At 46.5% G+C, this 22,051-nt stretch overlaps 1 protein-coding gene across 1 annotated transcript in view; it reads left to right on the forward strand.

Annotated features, from left to right (window-relative positions):
* The window catches only part of LOC144736268 (transforming growth factor-beta-induced protein ig-h3-like), an 84,977-nt gene that overhangs the window by 54,952 nt on the left and 7,974 nt on the right, over positions 1–22,051 (forward strand). The window contains exons 11-14 of the mRNA XM_078618891.1: positions 5,451–5,587; positions 7,967–8,097; positions 12,949–13,079; positions 18,261–18,366. Of these exons, the coding sequence (XP_078475017.1) occupies positions 5,451–5,587; positions 7,967–8,097; positions 12,949–13,079; positions 18,261–18,366 (505 nt within the window). The remainder of the gene's footprint in view (positions 1–5,450; positions 5,588–7,966; positions 8,098–12,948; positions 13,080–18,260; positions 18,367–22,051) is intronic.

The raw sequence follows: 22,051 nt of genomic DNA on the forward strand, positions 1-22,051 counted from the left end.
ATGATGATGATGACGATGATGACAACGACGATGATGACGATGACAACGACGATGACGACGATGGCGAAAACGACGATGATGACGATGACAACGATGATGATGATGACGACGATGGCGATAACAACGATGACGACAAGGACGATGATGACATCGATGGCAATAACAACGATGACAACGACGATGATGACAATGACGACGATGGCGATAACAACGATGACGACAACAACGATGATGACGATGATGGTGATAACAACGATGACGACGATGATAATGACGATGATGATGACGACGATGGCGATAACGACGATGACGACGACGATGATGACAACGATGGCGATAACGACAATGACGACGGTGACGACGTTGACGATGACGACGACGATGATGACGATGACGACGACGATGACGACAACGACGATGATGACGACGATAATGATAACGACGATGATGATGACAACGACGATGATGACGACAATGACGACGATGGCGATAACAACGATGACGACGATGACGACAACGACGATGATGACGACGATGGCGATAACAACGATGATGACGATGACGCCGGTGGTAACCACGACCACCGGCAGGTCCCGGACTAGCCCCATTGGGCGGCAGTCCGTGGGGAAAATGGCCGCTGTGGGGCCGGCCCATTGGGAGGGCCGGTCACTCTGTGTGGGGAAAGTGCAAAACGTTATCGGGGTAAAAATGAATAAATATTGATACACAAAATATAGATATTTATTTTTTATATTTAAATATATATATATAATAAATGCATTATATATATTTTTTAAAATATTTAAAGTTTCATTTAAATTATTTGAATTATTCAATAATTAAAACTATTTGAATTAAAATGTTTTTTTTTATTTCCACATCAAGTTTTATATTTTTCACCTCAAATATTGTCCAATTCCTCTAAAGTGCACGCTGTTTTGCTTATTTTATACTCTCAGCTGCCATCGGAATCCCTTTCCTCAGCAGCCGCCCCAAAAATTATCCATCTCACCGGCAACACCGTTTTTTAGCTTGCACCCATCCCCCTGTACTCTAGCTGTGAGATAAACCCGGAGATACCGGAGAAAAACCCACTCAGAACACGGGGGGAGAGAACGCTCAAACCCGCGCAGAAAGCCACCCGAGTCTGGAATCGAACCCAGGAACCTCCTTGCTGATGAGGCCCAATCACTTATCGAGGGGTAATCCTCCAGAGAGTCGCTCCTGATGAGGGAGTCAAAGTCGTCGGCTAGCGCCTTTGGCGACGAAACAGGATCGGCGCTCGCTTGCAAGCCATCAATCCATGGCCACCCTTCAACAGCAACGTGTCCCCTGGTGAACCCACAGTCAATCCGTTATACGGGGGGGGAGGGGGGGAAGATTTGTCTACGTTCTCTGTGGGTAAGCACACACGCACACGTGCGTGTGTGTGGAGGTTCAGTGCCGGATTATCCAAGGAGCAAAAGTAGCTAGACAATTTCGATTTAAAACTTTCGTGACTGCAGGGATTCATCTTCTTGGTTCTTTCGGTAAAGTCACGTAGAAGGGAAGTAATAAAATAATAAAAATAAAACATAATAACATTTCCATTTAAAGCTTTCGTGACTGCAGGGATTCATCTTCTTGGTTTTTTCGGTAAAGTCACGTAGAAGGGAAGTAATGAAATAATAAAAATAAAACATAATAAAATAATTCTCACGACGTTTTTGGCCACTCAGGTGAGGACGGCTGCTTGCGTTGTGGCCGAAACGTCGTGAGAATTATTTTATTATGTTTTATTTTTATTATTTTATTACTTCCCTTCTACGTGACTTTACCGAAAGAACCAAGAAGATAGCTAGACAATGCTACGGGTCCCGCACTAAATGCTTTCAAGCTATCAATTCCGGTTGAGTGATTCTGAACTTGCTCTATCGCTATAGTACTATACCGCCTTCGACTTTTACGAACGAACGGGTGTTTAAGGTTTAGCGATTTGTCTAATTATCCGGCCGTATAGCAAATAATAAGTATAACCCGTAAAAACAAAGTTTTTCACTATAAATCCTTTATATGCGTGGCGGCTAGAGTCCTCTCGTCCTCTGGCTTGAGATGGCTGCCACCTATGGGTCAGATGATTGCATTGCACCATTAAGCAATTGGTAATTAAATATAATATTTTGTCCTAAAAAGTGTCAAATTTTGGAGAAAAAAAATTCACGAACATTAATTGTCACGCACAACGAGTCTGTGTGGAAAATGTCAGCTCGATTGGATCACGGGAAGTGGGTTAAAAAACGACGGAAACATTTGCACGGTCGTAAGCAAGCAAGCGAACTTAATATAAAGGATTTTTAAAAAATACAATTACTTTACTATGCAAGTAAAAAAAATTGTGTTTTAATATTTCCGTGTTTTTTTTTTTTATGTAGGGCCCCTTAATACCAACTTATGCTACAGGCCCCGCACTTTACTTCATGCGGTGCTGTGAAGGTTACGTGGGAAGCGGTGGCGCAGTCGTTAACGCGCCACGCTTCAAACCCGGCAACTTCACTTCCAATTCTCGCTCACGGCCAACACCAGTGGCGATTATCTGAACCGGTCCTGGGGCGTCCCCTAGGTCGACGCAGACTTAAACGAGTGCCTGGGTGCGGTGCGTAAACATGGCCACTGTTATTTTATTTTACTTTTATTAATTTAAATTTTTTTACCTACGTGACTTTACCGAAAAAACAACCTAAGAATATGAATCCTTGCAGTCACGAAAGCTTCAAATCTATAATGGCCACTCGGGGGGAGACAAAGGCGGCCGGGCGAGGTGTTTGGTCACCCCGCCTCCTGGTACGCCGTGGCAGCTTTAATAGGTGCTCGCTAACAACACTTGCCCCAACAGTCTGTTAAGGCTATCGGGTATCTGTGTCTTTGTAGGCCTTGCGGGGGGAGCGGTGGCGCAGTGGTTAGCGACCCGAGTTCGATTCCCGCTCATCGCCACCAACAATGACGAATATCTGAACTCGTCTTCGGTCCTTCTCTAGGTCGACTCAGCCTCAAATGAGTACCTGGTGCGGTGTGTAAACATCGCCACTGGAGAGACAAAGGCGGCCGGGCGTGGTGTTGGCCACCCCCTCGTGTGTTGTTCCAGCCTTCGTAGGTTGCTGCTCGTCAACAGCACTTGCCCCAACGGCCCGTGAAGGCTACACGGGAGGTCTTAGTCTTTGTGTTTCACAGTGACCGGTGTCAATTTGCGGTCCTTGTGGTGAATTAAAGAGAACAAAAACACAAGTGCCAACATTTAAAGAACACATTGGCTCCTAATTCAATGCGGGAACACTAGCATTCTGTTATGGAATGTGCTCAACGAATTAAGCTTGACGAGACTGATCTTGAAAAAAATTAACCCGTAAAAACTAAGTTTTTCACTATAAATCCTTTATATGCGTGGCATCGGGGCGGCTAGAGTCCTCTCGTCCTCTGGCTTGAGATGGCTGCCACCTATGGGTCAGATGATTGTGTGCCAGCATTAACCAATTGGTAAATAAATATTTATTTATTTTTCCCTAAACAGTGTAAAATTTTGGAAAAAAAATTTTTCACGAAAATTCATTGTCACGCACAACGAGTCTGTGTGCAAAATGTCAGCTCGATTGGATCACGGGAAGTGGATTAAAAAACGACCGAAAAATTTGCACGGTCCTAAGCAAGCAAGCAAGCGAACTTAATATAAAGGATTTAAAAAGTCGTTTCACACAGAGCAGTTTATTTAATAATAAAAACTATAAGCGGGCCCAGATGCATTGGCAATGAGTGTGGGGAACCGACACACTGACAGCTCTTGCCCCAACAGCCTGTTCATGCTACACGAGATCTTTGTCTTTGTGTGTCTGTGTCTGTGTGTGTGTCTGTGTGTGTGTCTGTGTGTGTGTGTGTCTGTGTGTGGGGAGCGGTGGTGTAGCGGTTAGCGCGCTGCGCTATGAACCTGGCGACCCAGGTTCGATTCCCGCTCACGGCCAACACCTGTGACGATTATCTGAACAGGTCCTGGGTCTCCCCTAAGTCGACTCAGCCTTAAATGAGTACCTGGCGCGGTGTGTAAACATCGCCACTGGGGAGACAAAGGCGGCCGGGCGTGGTGCTGGCCACCCACCCCCTCGTGTGCCGTTCCAGCCTTCATAGGTGCTCGCTAACAGCACTTGCCCCTACAGTCTGTTAAGGCTATATGAGGGATATTTGTCTTTGTGTGTCTGTGTGTTGGCTGGGTCATGTAGCCCGCATGCCCAGCCACCGCATGCCTAAAGGGGCCGTCCATAAATGACGTCATGCACCTAGGGGGGGGGTCAGACATTTGTGACGATGTGTGACGAGGGGGGGGGGGTGAGAAATGTGACGTCACATCAAAATGCGCAACTTTAAATAAATAAAGGCAACACGTTCTATTTAATTAAATAGACTTTTTGAAAAAAAAAATCTCCTACAACATCAGAGTGCAGCGGCACATTAAATACGCACTACAATGACAATAGTTTAAAGCGATTTGAAGCATGTTTATATTTTTTTGGGGGGGGGCAGAGCTTTGTGACGTCATATTTGAGGGGGGTCTGACTTTTTGTGACGTCATATATGGACGGCCCCAAACAGCTTTTGTTCGGCCGGATCGAGGGGGCTTAACGGGCGCGGCACGGGCTAGAGAAGAGATGGAGTGATGTGGTACAGGAGGACGTGGAGCTGAGTGGACTTGCCGATGACTGGTACCAGCGGTGTCAAGATCGGCCTCAGTGGAGGAGGCTCGTGAAGGACGCTACTGGGCAGTTGGAGGCAGTCGCCCTCCAACAACAACGGAGGGCGGAGGAGCGACGCTCACAACAACGAGCGGAGCGCCGGGTGGCTAAAGCACAGCAAGTTAGCACAGTAGGGGGCACAGGTGGTGCATCGGCCACTCAAGTTTAAAGTTTTTCAAGTTTAATTTATTAGGTATAGCCCTGTGAGCCATTCGGCTCTTGAATCGGATGCAACCGCAACAAACAAAAAAACAAAAACATGAACAAAAAACATCTTAAAGTGACTATGTGCAAACAGAAAATCCAAAAAAAGACAGCAAAATATTGCAGAAAAAGCACCGTACACCAACACTGTGTGCAAACATCCCAGTGGGATGCAAGTCAAACAACAACAACCACAAGACAACTTCGATTTAGACCATCAGTCTAACTCTGTACTACAACAAACAAACATGGCCAAACCGAAAAACTTTTCAAAAATCACCAAAATTAAGCCATAAAAGCAACTCATCTCAGTCAGTCGACCCGTGGCATCTGCTGGGCCTGCCCCGTGACCTCGTGCCAGCGGGCGTTCGACACCGCACGTGGCCTCAACGTGCACCTAGCCTGGCACGAGCGTCGTGGTGACGTCACCGCCACTTAGTGGCGAATGGCGGTTGTTGCTGTTTGTTGTTGTTGTTGTGTGTGTGTGTGTAGGCCATCTGTCTGGAGAATGCGTGCGTGTCGCCCAGAGTGACGCATGGTCAAACGAGCAACATGTTCTCCCTCGACCAAGTCGTGCGTGCCCCGAACAAATCACTACTGGATCTGCTCAAAGCCGACAAACGATTCAGGTTCATAATCATGGGGGGGGAGGGTGGGTTTGTGGTGAGATTGCGTGAGTGTAAATGTGTCGTGAGACCCGCCACCACCCGACGCAGCCGATCGGCGAGGGTTTGTCGCGTGAACGAAAAACGTGCCCGACATTCGGACGTGTTCACGTAGAAGGGAAATAATAGAATGATAAAAAATGAAGCATTATAAAATAAGATTCTCACCACGTTTCGGCCACAGACGATGGTGAGAATTTTATTTTTTATGTTTTATTTTTATTATTTTATTATTTCACTTCTACGTGAACCAAGAATATGAATCCCTGCAGTCACGAAAGCTTTAAATCGAAATTCGGACGTTTGGCAGTCTATCAAAATATAACAATAGGTGGGGTTCATCTTCTTGTTTCTTTCGGTAAAGTCACGTAGAAGGTAAATAATAAAATAATGAAAAGAAAACATAATAAAATAATTCTCACGCCCACCTCCTACGCATTTTCCATACATATGCTAAATTCCTCTTGATATGCAAATTATTTTGTCAAGGCGCCCTTCTTCCCTCTCCAACCCAGCTTAAATATACGCTCCAAGCTTGGTGGTGTTTCATTCTTCACCTGAGGACGGCTGCTTGCGTTGTAGCCGAAACGTCGTGAGAATTATTTTATTAAGTTTTATTTTTATTATTTTATTATTTCCCTTCTACGTGACTTTACCGAAAGAACCAAGAAGATGAATCCCTGCAGTCACGAAAGCTTTACATCGAAATTTTATTATGTTTTATTTTCATTATTTTATTACTTCCCTTCTACGTGACTTTACCGAAAGAACCAAGAAGATAAATCCCTGCAGTCACGAAAGCTTTAAATCGAAATTTTATTATGTTTTATTTTTATTATTTTATTATTTCCCTTCTACGTGACTTTACCGAAAGAGCAAAGAAGATGAATCCCTGCAGTCACGAAAGCTTTAAATCTAAATAGGTGGGGTGTTTATTTTCTTACCCTTTTTGCCAATCAAACGGTTGCGTTAAGTCATCGGCCACTCGGGATGGAGTGTACGCACGTATGTTGAACTTCTTTCGCATAGTGCCTAGCCAAACAGTGCCAAGCAGAAGGATAACAAACCGCACACGAAGATAAGTTCTACGCAAACGAGTGTGTCAATATGGCGCATTAGCACCCAGTGGCGATGTGCCAGTGTCAAAATATAAGGCCGAACAGAATCCTCTTTCAAGGGATCCGGTCTGCACTAAGCACACGGACCGTGCAAACGTAACACATGCTCGGAGCAATAACAAAGGGCATTTTCTTGGTTCTTTCGGTAAAGTCGCAATATTCTTACAAATAACAAACCGTTTATTACACATTATTTATCATGAATCATTAATTAGGAATGATGTTAATTTCGATTTAAAGCTTTCGTGACTGCAGGGATTCATCTTCTTGGTTCTTTCGGTAAAGTCACTTAGAAGGGAAATAATGCCAATGATAAAAATAAAACATAATAAAGTAATATAATAATATAATATAATAATATAATAAAATATTATCATGTTTTATTATGTTTTATTTTTATTATTTTCCTTTTACGTGACTTTACCGAAAGAACCAAGAAGATGAATCCCTGCAGTCACGAAAGAAGCTTTAAATCGAAACAAAGGGCCGATCAGTTTCAAAGACAATGCATAATCTTGATTTGAAACTTTCGTGACTGCAGCAATCCATACTCTTTGGTTCTTTCGGTAAAGTCATGTAGGTAGTAGAAACATAAAAGAAATCACAATTTTATTTTACACCCACGTGACTTTGTCTCCCAGCGCCACAACATTGCTGCTGATGATGATGATGCATCGTGATGGGGATCTTGGTTCTAGATGTGAAGCTTCCGTGACTGCAGGGATTCATATTCTTAGTTTTTTCGGTAACGTCACGGAAGTAAAAAACGTAAATTAAAATTAATGAAAGTAAAATTTTACTTTTATTAATAAAAGTAAAATTTTACTTTTATAAATTTGTATTTTTTAAAAGTAAAATTTTACTTTTATTAATTTTAATGTAACATTTTTTAAAAGTTAAATTTTACTTTTATTAATTTAAATTTTACATTTTTTAAAAGTAAAATTTTACTTTTATTAATTGTATTTTTTTTTTAAGTAAAATTTTACTTTTATTAATTTTAATTGTCATTTTTTTAAAGTAAATTTTTACTTTTATTAATTTTAATTTAGATTTTTTTTTTTACCTACGTGACTTTACCGAAAAAACCTAAGAATATGGGGATCTTAATGACGGAACGCTTCCTGATCCTCATGCCCCCTCTCCCTGCCCCCCCACTCCCTGCCCCCCTCTCCCTGCGCCCCACTCCCTGCGCCCCCCCCCCCCCCCCCTGGGCTGGGCACAGCACGCTGGTGGACATGGTGAAGACGTCCGGACTCACCCAGACACTCAACAAGGCGGGCTCCTACACCCTCTTCGCTCCCACCAACGCCGCCTTCCAGAAGCTGCGCTCGGGACGGCTCGCCCAGCTCTCAGGTAAAGAGCAGAGGTCGCAACCGGGTACCCGATACCCGTACCCTACCCGCTACCCGGCTACCCGTACCCATACCCGGCCGGGTACGGGTACCCGTTTGCGACCCTGGTGCGGCCGGGTACGGGTACGGGTAGGCCGTGAGTCACTGGTGAGTCACCGTGGGTCACTCATTTCCCAACGTCTTGTCTCTTCTCACAATTCAAGTTCCTAGAATCAACCCACCCGCGCCTGCAACATGGCTTCATCCCAGAGGTCGCAATCGGGTACGGGTAGCCGGGTATCGGGTGGGGTACGGGTAGGGAACGAGTACCCGTACCCGGCCGCTGTTAGCGAGCACTCACTCACACTCACTCACACTCTCACATTCACTCACTCACAAAGACAAAGATCCCCCATGTAGCCTTAACAAACTGTCGGGGCAAGTGCTGTTAGCGAGCACTCACTCACACTCGCTCTCCCATTCACTCACTCACAAAGACAAAGATCCCCCATGTAGCCTTAACGGACTGTCGGGGCAAGTGCTGTTAGCGAGCACTCACACTCACTCACATTCAGTCACTCACACGAACTCACTCACAAAGACAAAGATCCCCCATGTAGCCTTAACAGACTGTCGGGGCAAGTGCTGTTAGCGAGCACTCACTCACACTCACTCACACACTCACATTCACTCACTCACAAAGACAAAGATCCCCCATGTAGCCTTAACAGACTGTCGGGGCAAGTGCTGTTAGCGAGCACTCACACTCACTCACACTCACTCACACTCACTCACATTCAGTCACTCACACTAACTCACTCACAAAGACAAAGATCCCCCATGTAGCCTTAACAGACTGTCGGGGCAAGTGCTGTTAGCGAGCACTCACACTCACTCACACTCACTCACACTCACTCACACTCACATTCAGTTACTCACACACGAGCACTCACACTCACTCAATCACTCTCACTCACTCAATCACTCACACTCACCCCCACTCACTCACTCTCACTCACACTCACTCACTCACTCACACTCACTCACATTCACTCAATCACTCACACTCACTCACTCTCACCCACTCTCACTCACTCACTCACTCACACTCACTAACATTCACTCAATCACTCTCACTCACTCACACTCACTCACACACGAGCACTCACACTTACTCACACTCACCCACACTCACTCAATCACTCACACTCACTCACTCACACTCAATCACTCACACTCACTCACTCTCACTCACTCACACTCACTCACACACGAGCACTCACACTTACTCACACTCACCCGAACTCACTCAATCACTCACAATCACTCACACTCACTCAATCACTCACACTCAATCACTCACAATCACTCACACTCACTCACTCACTTACACCAAACTCCCCTTCCCGTTAATTTACACCGTCCCTCTTCCCAACTTATTCCTTTTCTTCCTCCTTCCTCTCCTTCATTCTCTCCTTCATTCTCTCCTTCATTCTCTTCTTCCTCCTCCTCTTGTTCCTCCCCTTCCTCCTTCCTTCCTTCCTTCTTATTATTCCGTACGGCCGATGTAGATGCAGAGCGACAGCGACAATGTTTCTTTTTTTATTTTATTATTTCCCTTCTACGTGACTTTACCGAAAGAACCAAGAAGATGAATCCCTGCAGTCACGAAAGCTTTGAGAATTGTTTTATTATGTTTTATTTTTATTATTTTATTATTTTATTATTTCCCTTCTACGTGACTTTACCGAAAGAACCAAGAAGATGAATCCCTGCAGTCACGAAAGCTTTAAATCGAAATATTATTATGTTTTATTTTTATTATTTTATTATTTCCCTTCTACGTGACTTTACCGAAAGAACCAAGAAGATGAATCCCTGCAGTCACGAAAGCTTCAAATCGAAATATTATTATGTTTTATTTTTATTATTTTATTATTTCCCTTCTACGTGACTTTACCGAAAGAACCAAAAAGATGAATCCCTGCAGTCACGAAAGCTTCAAATCGAAATATTATTATGTTTTATTTTTATTATTTTATTACTTCCCTTCTACGTGACTTTACCGAAAGAACCAAGAAGATAATAAACATAAGATAATAACATAATAAAATAATTCTCACGACGTTTCGGCCACAAACGCAAGCAGCCGTCCTCAGGTGAAGAACAGGTCTGTTTGCATTTTGTCAAGGCGCTCTTCCCCCTCCATCCCAGCTTAAATAGACGCGCCAAGCCTGGGGTGTGTCATTCAGACTCTGTCTTCTCGACAGACCTGTTCTCCACCTGAGGACGGCTGCTTGCGTTGTGGCCGAAACGTCGTGAGAATTATTTTATTTTGTTTTATTTTTATTATTTTATTATTTCCATTCTACGTGACTTTACCGAAAGAACCAAGAAGATCGAGCAGAGTTCTTCGCTAATTTTAATAGGTGGACGGGGCGGTACTTTCGCCGATAGGACATCGGTCGGCGGGAGTGTCCGCCGCGTCATTCTAAACCATAGGGGCGAGGGCTTTCACCGTTTGTGTATTGTCAGCGGCTGCCACTAAAAGGCCACCAGTGGATCCGCAGGAGCTTTGCGATGAAGATGGGGTGGCGTAGGATCGAGCAGGGCTCGTCGACACGGAGAAATAGAACGCGTATTCTTATTTTTTTTACCCTTCTATCTGGCAACAAAACTGACACCTTTTTACAAGGAGTCATGTTTGCATAGACCACAATACCTGCAGCCGTGATGCAAACAAAAAACATAACTCTGATAATGTATGCACTGTCCTTGAAGTTGATTGGTCCACACCCGAGACAGCTTTCCTTAGAGCCTAGTCTCACATGGGTTGGACCAGATGACGCCAAAAGGCGCACAACTCAAAGACAATGCACATTATCAGAGTTATGTTTTTTGTTTGTATTATGACTGCAGGTATTGCGGTCTATGCAAACATGACTCCTTGTAAAAAGGTGTCAATTTTGTTGCCAGATAGAAGGGTAAAAAAAAACAATTATCATATTTGTACTGGCAAATGAGGTTCCCATGGTGAGGACGCGTATTCTTAGGTTTTTTTCGGTAAAGTCACGTAGGTAAAATTAATAAAAGTAAAATAAAAAATAAAATTAAAATCACGGCGTTTCGGAGGCAACACAAGCTTCCGTCTTCAGGTGGAACCGTCACAGCACGATAGCTGTATCAAGTAAGAGAAATTCCAAGAAACAGTCCTTGTATATGTACTGGTTGAGGGTGGGAGGAGCCAAGGTAGGCCCTGGATATTATTTTTGTGAGGTTGGGTGCAGCTGAAGCACGCTGTTAGGAATGAGCCTTTGTTGTGTAAACTAGGTGCGCATGATGTAAAGGTGCGTGTAAAAGGGGCTGAGCCTTTTTGTTATGTAGAGATGATGCGGCTGAAATCGCTGCCAGGAAATGAGTCTTTGTTGTGTACAATGGTTGACTGAGCCTATTGTTATGTAGTTTTAATTTTACCTACGTGACTTTACCGGAAAAAAAAACTAACAATATGAATCCTTGCAGTCACGAAAGTTTCAAATCTAGAAATAGGACGCAGCCAGCTCGGGTTAACAACCGCTCGCAGCGAGAGGTCGATCTCACTCATAGGAGATGGATTCTATCCATTCCATCTTGAACTTGGTGGGCGTTCCATCTCCCGCACATAGCGCGTCACACGCCATGGAATCACTGCGATCAAGCGTCACCCTGAACCCCCTTCTTTCGACTCACAAGAAAATCCATAGACTCACACAGAGATGCATAGACTCACACAGAGACGCATAGAGTCACACAGAGGCGCATAGACTCACACAGAGACGCATAGACTCACACAGAGACGCATAGACTCACACAGAGGCGCATAGACTCACAAAGATGCATAGACTCACACAGAGATGCCTAGACTCACACAGAGACGCATAGACTCACACAGAGACGCGTAGACTCACACAGAGACGCATAGACTCACACAGAGACCCATAGACTCACACAGAGACGCATAGACTCACACAGAGACGCATAGACTCACACAGAGACGCATAGACTCACACAGAGATGCATAGACTCACACAGAGACGCATAGACTCACACAGAGACACATAGACTCACACAGAGACCCATAGACTCACACAGAGACACATAGAATCACACATAGGTCCATGGATTCGCATAGAGACACAAAGACCCATAGACTCACACAGAGACCCACAGACTTGCACAGAGACCCATACACTCGCATGTATGTTGAACTTCTTTCGCACCATACTTAGCCAGCCGTGCTAATCGGAGGTGCTGGGGAAGGACAACAAACTAAAGAGAAAAAGCCGTTCTAAAGAAATTAGTTTTCAATCTAGATGATTTAAAAGTACATAGCTCCAGTGGCTTCCTGATATCGGCAAGAAGAGCGTTCCAGACGGCCGCTGAAGCGCATCAGAAAGCGGGTGATGCAGTGACCGTCTTTGTAGGACGGTTAGCCAATACCCGCTGCTGCTACGAAGATGGAGACCGCTTGTGTTGTGATCGAAACTTCGTGGGGTTTTTGCTTTTATTTTAATTTATTTGTTTGTAAATTTTCTATCTACGCGACTTTACCGAAAGAACCAAGAATATGGATTCCTGCAGTCAAAGCCTTACTAATTGCCTGTGCTGGGTGTATGTAGGTTTCACGACACATTTACGCGATCGAACCCACAAGGCACCGTTATTCCTACAAACTGGACTTTATATCCAGAGGTCCACCGGTTTGTTTCCTCCGGGCATGGCAATTGAAACTCCTTGACGAGTGCAGCAAGCTATTGTGATTCATAATGACGACGACGACGATGATGATGACGATGAAAATTTATTTGATGCCAATGATGATGACGATCTGCAGGTAGCGCGAAGCAGCAAGCCGAGATTCTGAAGTTCCATGTGACGAATGGCGTGGTGGTGAAGGGCGGGGTGCCACCAGGCTCCGCCACTTTCCTTACCACGCTGCAGGGTGGTGGCCTGGAGCTCGTGCAGGTGAGGAGGAGGGGTGAGCCGGTCGTGGTGGCGGTGGTGAGGGGGAGGGGAGCTGGCGCGTGGGTTTGATCGCGACCCTGACGACTGTTGTGCACTTCTGAAAAAAATAACCCGTAAAAACTACGTTTTTTCACTATAAATCCTTTATATGCGTGGCATCGGGGCGGCTAGAGTCCTTTCGTCCTCTGGCTTGAGATGGCTGCCATCTATGGGTCAGATGATTGTGTGCCAGCATTAACCAATTGGTAAATAAATATTTTTAAAAAATTCCATAAACAGTGTAAAATTTTGGATTTTTTTTTGTCACGAAAATTCATTGTCACGCACAACGAGTCTGTGTGCAAAATGTCAGCTCGATTGGATCACGGGAAGTGGGTTAAAAAACGACCGAAAGATTTGCACGGTCCTAAGCAAGCAAGCAAGTGAACTTAATATAAAGGATTTAAGAACAGGTCTGTCGAGAAGACAGAGTCTGAAATTTCAGACGCTGTCTTTCCGACAGACCTGTTCTTCACCTGAGGACGGCTGCTTGCGTTGTGGCCGAAACGTCGTGAGAATTGTATTTTATTATGTTTTAATTTTATTATTTTATTATTTCCCTTCCACGTGACTTTACCGAAAGAACCAAGAAGATGAATCCCTGCAGTCACGAAAGCTTTAAATCGAAATCTCACGGGCATCATGCGGCGCTTTCAGAATGCGCTTCAGTTGGACGTCTGGAACGTTCTTCCTTCCGATATTAGGAAGCCCGCTGGAGCTACGCGCTTTTAGTCGTCTGTGTTGAAAACTAATTTCTTTAGAACTGCTTTTTGTGTGTTTAGTTTGTTGTCCTTCCCCCGCACCTCCGATTACGGTCGGTGCGAAAGAAGTTCAGGATACATGCGAGTCTATGGGTCTCTATGCAAGTCTGTGGGTCTCTGTGTGAGTCTATGGGTCTCTATGCAAGTCTGTGGGTCTCTGTGTGAGTCTATGGGTCTCTATGCAAGTCTGTGGGTCTCTGTGTGAGTCTATGGGTCTCTATGCAAGTCTGTGGGTCTCTGTGTGAGTCTATGGGTCTCTATGCAAGTCTGTGGGTCTCTGTGTGAGTCTATGGGTCTTTATGCAAGTCTGTGGGTCTCTGTGTGAGTCTATGGGTCTCTTTGCAAGTCTGTGGGTCTCTGTGTGAGTCTATGGGTCTCTATGCAAGTCTGTGGGTCTCTGTGTGAGTCTATGGGTCTCTCTGCAAGTCTGTGGGTCTCTGTGTGAGTCTATGGGTCTCTTTGCAAGTATGTGGGTCTCTGTGTGAGTCTATGGGTCTCTATGCAAGTCTGTGGGTCTCTGTGTGAGTCTATGGGTCTCTATGCAAGTCTGTGGGTCTCTGTGTGAGTCTATGGGTCTCTTTGCAAGTCTGTGGGTCTCTGTGTGAGTCTATGGGTCTCTTTGCAAGTCTGTGGGTCTCTGTGTGAGTCTATGGGTTTCTATGCAAGTCTGTGGGTCTCTGTGTGAGTCTATGGGTCTCTATGCAAGTCTGTGGGTCTCTGTGTAAGTCTATGGGTCTCTATGCAAGTCTGTGGGTTTCTGTGTGAGTCTATGGGTCTCTATGCAAGTCTGTGGGTCTCTGTGTGAGTCTATGGGTCTCTATGCAAGTCTGTGGGTATCTGTGTGAGTCTATGGGTCTCTATGAATGTCTGTGGGTCTCTGTGTGAGTCTATGGGTCTCTATGCAAGTCTGTGGGTTTCTGTGTGAGTCTATGGGTCTCTATGCAAGTCTGTTGGTCTCTGTGTGAGTCTATGGGTCTCTATGCAAGTCTGTGGGTCTCTGTGTGAGTCTATGGGTCTCTATGCAAGTCTGTGGGTCTCTGTGTGAGTCTATGGTTCTCTATGCAAGTCTGTGGGTCTCTGTGTGAGTCTATGGGTCTCTGTGTGAGTCTATGGGTCTCCGTGTGAGTCTATGGGTCTCTATGCAAGTCTATGGGTCTCTGTGTGAGTCTATGGGTCTCTATGCAAGTCTGTGGGTCTCTGTGTGAGTCTATGGGTCTCTATGCAAGTCTGTGGGTCTCTGTGTGAGTCTATGGGTCTCTATGCAAGTCTGTGGGTCTCTGTGTGTCTCTCTGCAAGTCTGTGGGTCTCTGTGTGAGTCTATGGGTCTCTATGCAAGTCTGTGGGTCTCTGTGTGAGTCTATGGGTCTCTATGCAAGTCTGTGGGTCTCTGTGTGAGTCTATGGGTCTCTATGCAAGTCTGTGGGTCTCCGTGTGAGTCTATGGGTCTCTATGCAAGTCTATGGGTCTCTGTGTGAGTCTATGGGTCTCTATGCAAGTCTGTGGGTCTCTGTGTGAGTCTATGGGTCTCTTTGCAAGTCTGTGGGTCTCTGTGTGAGTCTATGGGTCTCTATGCAAGTCTGTGGGTCTCTGTGTGAGTCTATGGGTCTCTATGCAAGTCTGTGGGTCTCTGTGTGAGTCTATAGGTCTCTATGCAAGTCTGTGGGTTTCTGTGTGAGTCTATGGGTCTCTATGCAAGTCTGTGGGTCTCTGTGTGAGTCTATGGGTCTCTATGCAAGTCTGTGGGTTTCTGTGTGAGTCTATGGGTCTCTATGCAAGTCTGTGGGTCTCTGTGTGATTCTATGGGTCTCTATGCAAGTCTGTGGGTCTCTGTGTGAGTCTATGGGTCTCTTTGCAAGTCTGTGGGTCTCTGTGTGAGTCTATGGGTCTCTATGCAAGTCTGTGGGTCTCTGTGTGAGTCTATGGGTCTCTATGCAAGTCTGTGGGTTTCTGTGTGAGTCTATGGGTCTCTATGCAAGTCTGTGGGTCTCTGTGTGAGTCTATGGGTCTGTTTGCAAGTCTGTGGGTCTCTGTGTGAGTCTATGGGTCTCTATGCAAGTCTGTGGGTCTCTGTGTGAGTCTATGGGTCTCTCTGCAAGTCTGTGGGTCTCTGTGTGAGTCTATGGGTCTCTATGCAAGTCTGTGGGTCTCTGTGTGAGTCTATGGGTCTCTATGCAAGTCTGTGGGTTTCTGTGTGAGTCTATGGGTCTCTGTGTGAGTCTATGGGTCTCTATGCAAGTCTGTGGGTCTCTGTGTGAGTCTATGGGTCTCTATGCAAGTCTGTGGGTCTATGTGTGAGTCTATGGGTCTCTATGCAAGTATGTGGGTCTCTGTGTGAGTCTATGGGTCTCTATGCAAGTCTGTGGGTCTATGTGTAAGTCTATGGTCTCTATGCAAGTTTGTGGGTCTCTGTGTGAGTCTATGGGTCTCTATGCAAGTCTGTGGGTCTCTGTGTGAGTCTATGGGTCTCTATGCAAGTCTGTGGGTCTCTGTGTGAGTCTATGGGTCTCTATGCAAGTCTGTGGGTCTCTGTGTGAGTCTATGGGTCTCTTTGCAAGTCTGTGGGTCTCTGTGTGAGTCTATGGGTCTCTATGCAAGTCTGTGGGTCTCTGTGTGAGTCTATGGGTCTCTATGCAAGTCTGTGGGTCTGTGTGTGAGTCTATGGGTCTCTATGCAAGTCTGTGGGTCTCTGTGTGAGTCTATGGGTCTCTATTCAAGTCCGTGGGTCTCTGTGTGAGTCTATGGGTCTCTATGCAAGTCTATGGGTCTCTGTGTGAGTCTATGGGTCTCTATGCAAGTATGTGGGCCTCTGTGTGAGTCTATGGGTCTCTATGCAAGTCTGTGGGTCTCTGTGTGAGTCTATGGGTCTCTATGCAAGTCTGTGGGTCTATGTGTGAGTCTATGGGTCTCTATGCAAGTCTGTGGGTCTCTGTGTGAGTCTATGGGACGCATACGTACTCACACATTGGTTATCCAATTGACAGACTTGCCCATGTTAGGGGGAGTTGTGGAATTCCACGGATGGGCCAAGGCCACCAAAAGAAATAAACACCAATCAAAATTCTCATTTCTATGTAACATTGAACCTCTTTCGCATTCGATTGTAGCCTACCGTGCTAAATGGAGGTGCGGGCAAATGACAACAAACTAAGTACAAAAAGCAGTTCTAAAGAAGTGAGTTTGTCAATATAGATGACGATTTAAAAGTGCACCGTGGCTCCAGCGGCTTCTTAACATCGGAAGGAAGGAACGTTCCAGACGGACGCAGAAGCGCGTCTGAAAGCGCCGCGCGACGACGGCTCGTAGCCAAAATCCGTTGCTGTTGTGAGGATGACGCCCGGAGTTCGTTACACACACACACGTCTCTTATTTTATATTTAGAGAGCTATGCCTTAATTTAAAAGCGGTAACAACAATACAGAAGGATGTAGATGCCAAGGGCGTTTCAAGGGCCGAGGAATGAGTGACCGTGACAGAGGGCACGTGGGGGTCACGGAAGGGCTATCGGGGAGGGACGGGACGGAGTGGAGGGGTTGCTCGATTGACGGGAAGACGCTTGGTCATGGTTCTGACGAACAATGCAACATACTCATCGGTAACACTGGTCAACAAAAAATATGAATTTTTTTTCTGGCCTGGACTTTTGCAGCTGTTCTAGACTAATTTCAGGGTGCTGATTTTCCAAATCTGATCTCAGATTTGCTCTATCGCATCTCGTTTTTATGCTATCGGCATACCCCATTTTCATTGATTTTACCCGAAATGAACTCTGTCACTTATGATTGCAAGTTGTTGCGAGTCAGTGACTGCTTTAGTGTTAAAATATGGTGCTGTATTTTTAGAATAGTGTGTTTATAATATAATTTTATTTAGATATCCACATTTATTTAATATTTTTCTTCCGCAGTTTTTATTGAAAATGCAATATTTGATATCTCAAAAACCTGGTGTGATAGACAAAAACTGATGCCAGATTTGGAATCGGCACCCCAAAATTTCCTTAAAACCCGTTGGAATGCCTTATACCAGAAAAAGTTTGATGGCCAGTGTTATCATTCCGGAGAGCAATGTGTTGTTGTTGTTAATTCTAGATTTGAAGCTTTCGTGACTGCAAGGATTCATATTCTTAGGTTTTTTCGTTAAAGTCACGTAGGTAAAACATCAAAATTAATAAAAAATAAAATAAAATAAAAAATCACGACATTTCGGAGGCAACACAAGTCTCCATCATCAGGTGGGACCATCACAGCCAGATTAGCTGCATCAAGTGATTTTTTTATTTTATTTAATTTTTATTAATTTTGATGTTTTACCTACGTGACTTTACCGAAAAAACATAAGAATATGTTGTTGTTGTTATTGTTGTTGTTGTCGCGTGTGGCAGACCCGGGATGGAGTCCTCTCTGTTGCTGGCCACGACGTCGTGCAGGCGGATTTAATGGCCACGAACGGGGTGATCCACGCCATCGACTCCGTCTTGCTGCCCTCTGGTGAGAACTATACACTTAGTTCTTTCGGTAAAGTCACCATGTAGGTAAGAAATGAAATTAATAAAATAAAACAATAAAAATCACGACGTTTCGGAGGCAACACAAGTCTCCGTCATCAGGTGGGACCGTCACAGCCAGATTTGCTGCATCAAGTGAGGCAATGATTCAAGATGTAAGCCCTTAAAAGCAAGTTGACGGGGGAGGAGAAGGGGGGGCTCATCAGAATGTGGTAGCCAATGAATGGAATGTATCGGGAGGGAGGGGGGCGGGGTTGGTGAGAACTATCAGTGTAACTAAACTATGAACTAAACTATAAACTAAAACGATTTTAATTCGATTTAAAGCTTCTTTCGTTACTGCAGGGATTCATCTTCTTGGTTCTTTCGGTAAAGTCACGTAGAAGGGAAGTAATAAAATAATAAAAACAAAACATAATAAAATAATTCTCACGACGTTTCGGCCACAACGCAAGCAGCCGTCCTCAGGTGAAGAACAGGTCTGTCGAGAAGACAGAGCGAGAATTATTTAAATGTTTCATTTTTATTATTTTATTATTTCCATTCTACGTGACATTACCGAAAGAACCAAGGAGATATTTTACCAGGTAAGGCCACCACTGGGCTATGCAAAGCCCAATGGGGACTTTACCTGCCCGACGAAGTAGCTCATCATCACCACGTGCAAATTGATATCAGCAGACAATTTTTGCTGACGGAAAACAAAACCGCACGTCTAGGCACGCGGCTTTTGTTGTTGTTGTTGTGGCGCGGCGCGGTAACGCAACGAGACGTGTGAGGGACGAGGAATGAGCGGGCAGGTAAGGGTAGGGGGTCAAGATAGAAGGGTGCGTAGGGGATAGGTAAGGGGTCAAGTTAGAGGGGTACGTAGGGGATAGGGAAGGGTAGGGGGTCAAGATAGAGGGGTGTGTAGGGGATAGGTAAGGGTAGGGGGTCAAGTTAGAGGGGTGCATAGGGGATAGGTAAGGGGTCAAGATAGAGGGGTGTGTAGGGGATAGGTAAGGGTAGGGGGTCAAGTTAGAGGGGTGCGTAGGGGATAGGTAAGGGTAGGGGGTCAAGATAGAGGGGTGCGTAGGGGATAGGTAAGGGTAGGGGGTCAAGATAGAGGGGTACGTAGGGGATAGGTAAGGGTAGGGGGTCAAGTTAGAGGGGTGCATAGGGGATAGGGAAGGGTCGGGGGTCAAGATATAGGGGTGCGTAGGGGATAGGGAAGGGTAGGGGGTCAAGATAGAGGGGTGCGTAGGGGATAGGGAAGGGTAGGGGGTCAAGATAGAGGGGTGCGTAGGGGATAGGTAAGGGTAGGGGGTCAAGATAGAGGGGTGCGTAGGGGATAGGTAAGGGTAGGGGGTCAAGTTAAAGGGGTGCGTAGGGGATAGGTAAGGGTAGGTGGTCAAGATAGAGGGGTGCGTAGGGGATAGGTAAGGGTAGGGGGTCAAGTTAGAGGGGTGCGTAGGGGATAGGGAAGGGTAGGGGGTCAAGATAGAGGGGTGCGTAGGGGATAGGGAAGGGTAGGGGGTCAAGATAGAGGGGTGCGTAGGGGATAGGTAAGGGTAGGGGGTCAAGATAGAGGGGTGTGTAGGGGATAGGTAAGGGTAGGGGGTCAAGATAGAGGGGTGCGTAGGGGATAGGTAAGGGGTCAAGTTAGAGGGGTACGTAGGGGATAGGTAAGGGTAGGGGGTCAAGATAGAGGGGTGCATGGGGGATAGGTAAGGGTAGGGGGTCAAGATAGAGGGGTGCGTAGGGGATAGGTAAGGGTAGGGGGTCAAGATAGAGGGGTGCGTAGGGGATAGGGAAGGGTCGGGGGTCAAGATAGAGGGGTGCATAGGGGATAGGTAAGGGTAGGGGGTCAAGATAGAGGGGTGCGTAGGGGATAGGGAAGGGTAGGGGGTCAAGATAGAGGGGTGCGTAGGGGATAGGTAAGGGTAGGGGGTCAAGTTAGAGGGGTGCGTAGGGGATAGGTAAGGGTAGGGGGTCAAGATAGAGGGGTGCGTAGGGGATAGGGAAGGGTAGGGGGTCAAGATAGAGGGGTGCGTAGGGGATAGGTAAGGGTAGGGGGTCAAGTTAAAGGGGTGCGTAGGGGATAGGTAAGAGTAGGGGGTCAAGATAGAGGGGTGCGTAGGGGATAGGTAAGGGTAGGGGGTCAAGTTAGAGGGGTGCGTAGGGGATAGGTAAGGGTAGGGGGTCAAGATAGAGGGGTGCGTAGGGGATAGGGAAGGGTAGGGGGTCAAGATAGAGGGGTGCGTAGGGGATAGGTAAGGGTAGGGGGTCAAGTTAAAGGGGTGCGTAGGGGATAGGTAAGGGTAGGGGGTCAAGATAGAGGGGTGTGTAGAAGATAGGTAAGGGTATGGGGTCAAGTTAAAGGGGTGCGTAGGGGATAGGTAAGGGTAGGGGGTCAAGATAGAGGGGTGCGTAGGGGATAGGGAAGGGTAGGGGGTCAAGATAGAGGGGTGCGTAGGGGATAGGTAAGGGTAGGGGGTCAAGATAGAGGGGTGCGTAGGGGATAGGGAAGGGTAGGGGGTCAAGATAGAGGGGTGCGTAGGGGATAGGTAAGGGTAGGGGGTCAAGATAGAGGGGTGCGTAGGGGATAGGTAAGGGTAGGGGGTCAAGTTAAAGGGGTGCGTAGGGGATAGGTAAGGGTAGGTGGTCAAGATAGAGGGGTGCGTAGGGGATAGGTAAGGGTAGGGGGTCAAGTTAGAGGGGTGCGTAGGGGATAGGGAAGGGTAGGGGGTCAAGATAGAGGGGTACGTAGGGGATAGGGAAGGGTAGGGGGTCAAGATAGAGGGGTGCGTAGGGGATAGGTAAGGGTAGGGGGTCAAGATAGAGGGGTGTGTAGGGGATAGGTAAGGGTAGGGGGTCAAGATAGAGGGGTGCGTAGGGGATAGGTAAGGGGTCAAGTTAGAGGGGTACGTAGGGGATAGGTAAGGGTAGGGGGTCAAGATAGAGGGGTGCATGGGGGATAGGTAAGGGTAGGGGGTCAAGATAGAGGGGTGCGTAGGGGATAGGTAAGGGTAGGGGGTCAAGTTAGAGGGGTGCGTAGGGGATAGGGAAGGGTCGGGGGTCAAGATAGAGGGGTGCATAGGGGATAGGTAAGGGTAGGGGGTCAAGATAGAGGGGTGCGTAGGGGATAGGGAAGGGTAGGGGGTCAAGATAGAGGGGTGCGTAGGGGATAGGTAAGGGTAGGGGGTCAAGTTAGAGGGGTGCGTAGGGGATAGGTAAGGGTAGGGGGTCAAGATAGAGGGGTGCGTAGGGGATAGGGAAGGGTAGGGGGTCAAGATAGAGGGGTGCGTAGGGGATAGGTAAGGGTAGGGGGTCAAGTTAAAGGGGTGCGTAGGGGATAGGTAAGAGTAGGGGGTCAAGATAGAGGGGTGCGTAGGGGATAGGTAAGGGTAGGGGGTCAAGTTAGAGGGGTGCGTAGGGGATAGGTAAGGGTAGGGGGTCAAGATAGAGGGGTGCGTAGGGGATAGGGAAGGGTAGGGGGTCAAGATAGAGGGGTGCGTAGGGGATAGGTAAGGGTAGGGGGTCAAGTTAAAGGGGTGCGTAGGGGATAGGTAAGGGTAGGGGGTCAAGATAGAGGGGTGTGTAGAAGATAGGTAAGGGTATGGGGTCAAGTTAAAGGGGTGCGTAGGGGATAGGTAAGGGTAGGGGGTCAAGATAGAGGGGTGCGTAGG

The sequence above is a fragment of the Lampetra planeri genome, chromosome 60, assembly GCF_965212315.1.
Source record: "Lampetra planeri chromosome 60, kcLamPlan1.2.h2, whole genome shotgun sequence".
NCBI lineage: Eukaryota > Metazoa > Chordata > Hyperoartia > Petromyzontiformes > Petromyzontidae > Lampetra > Lampetra planeri.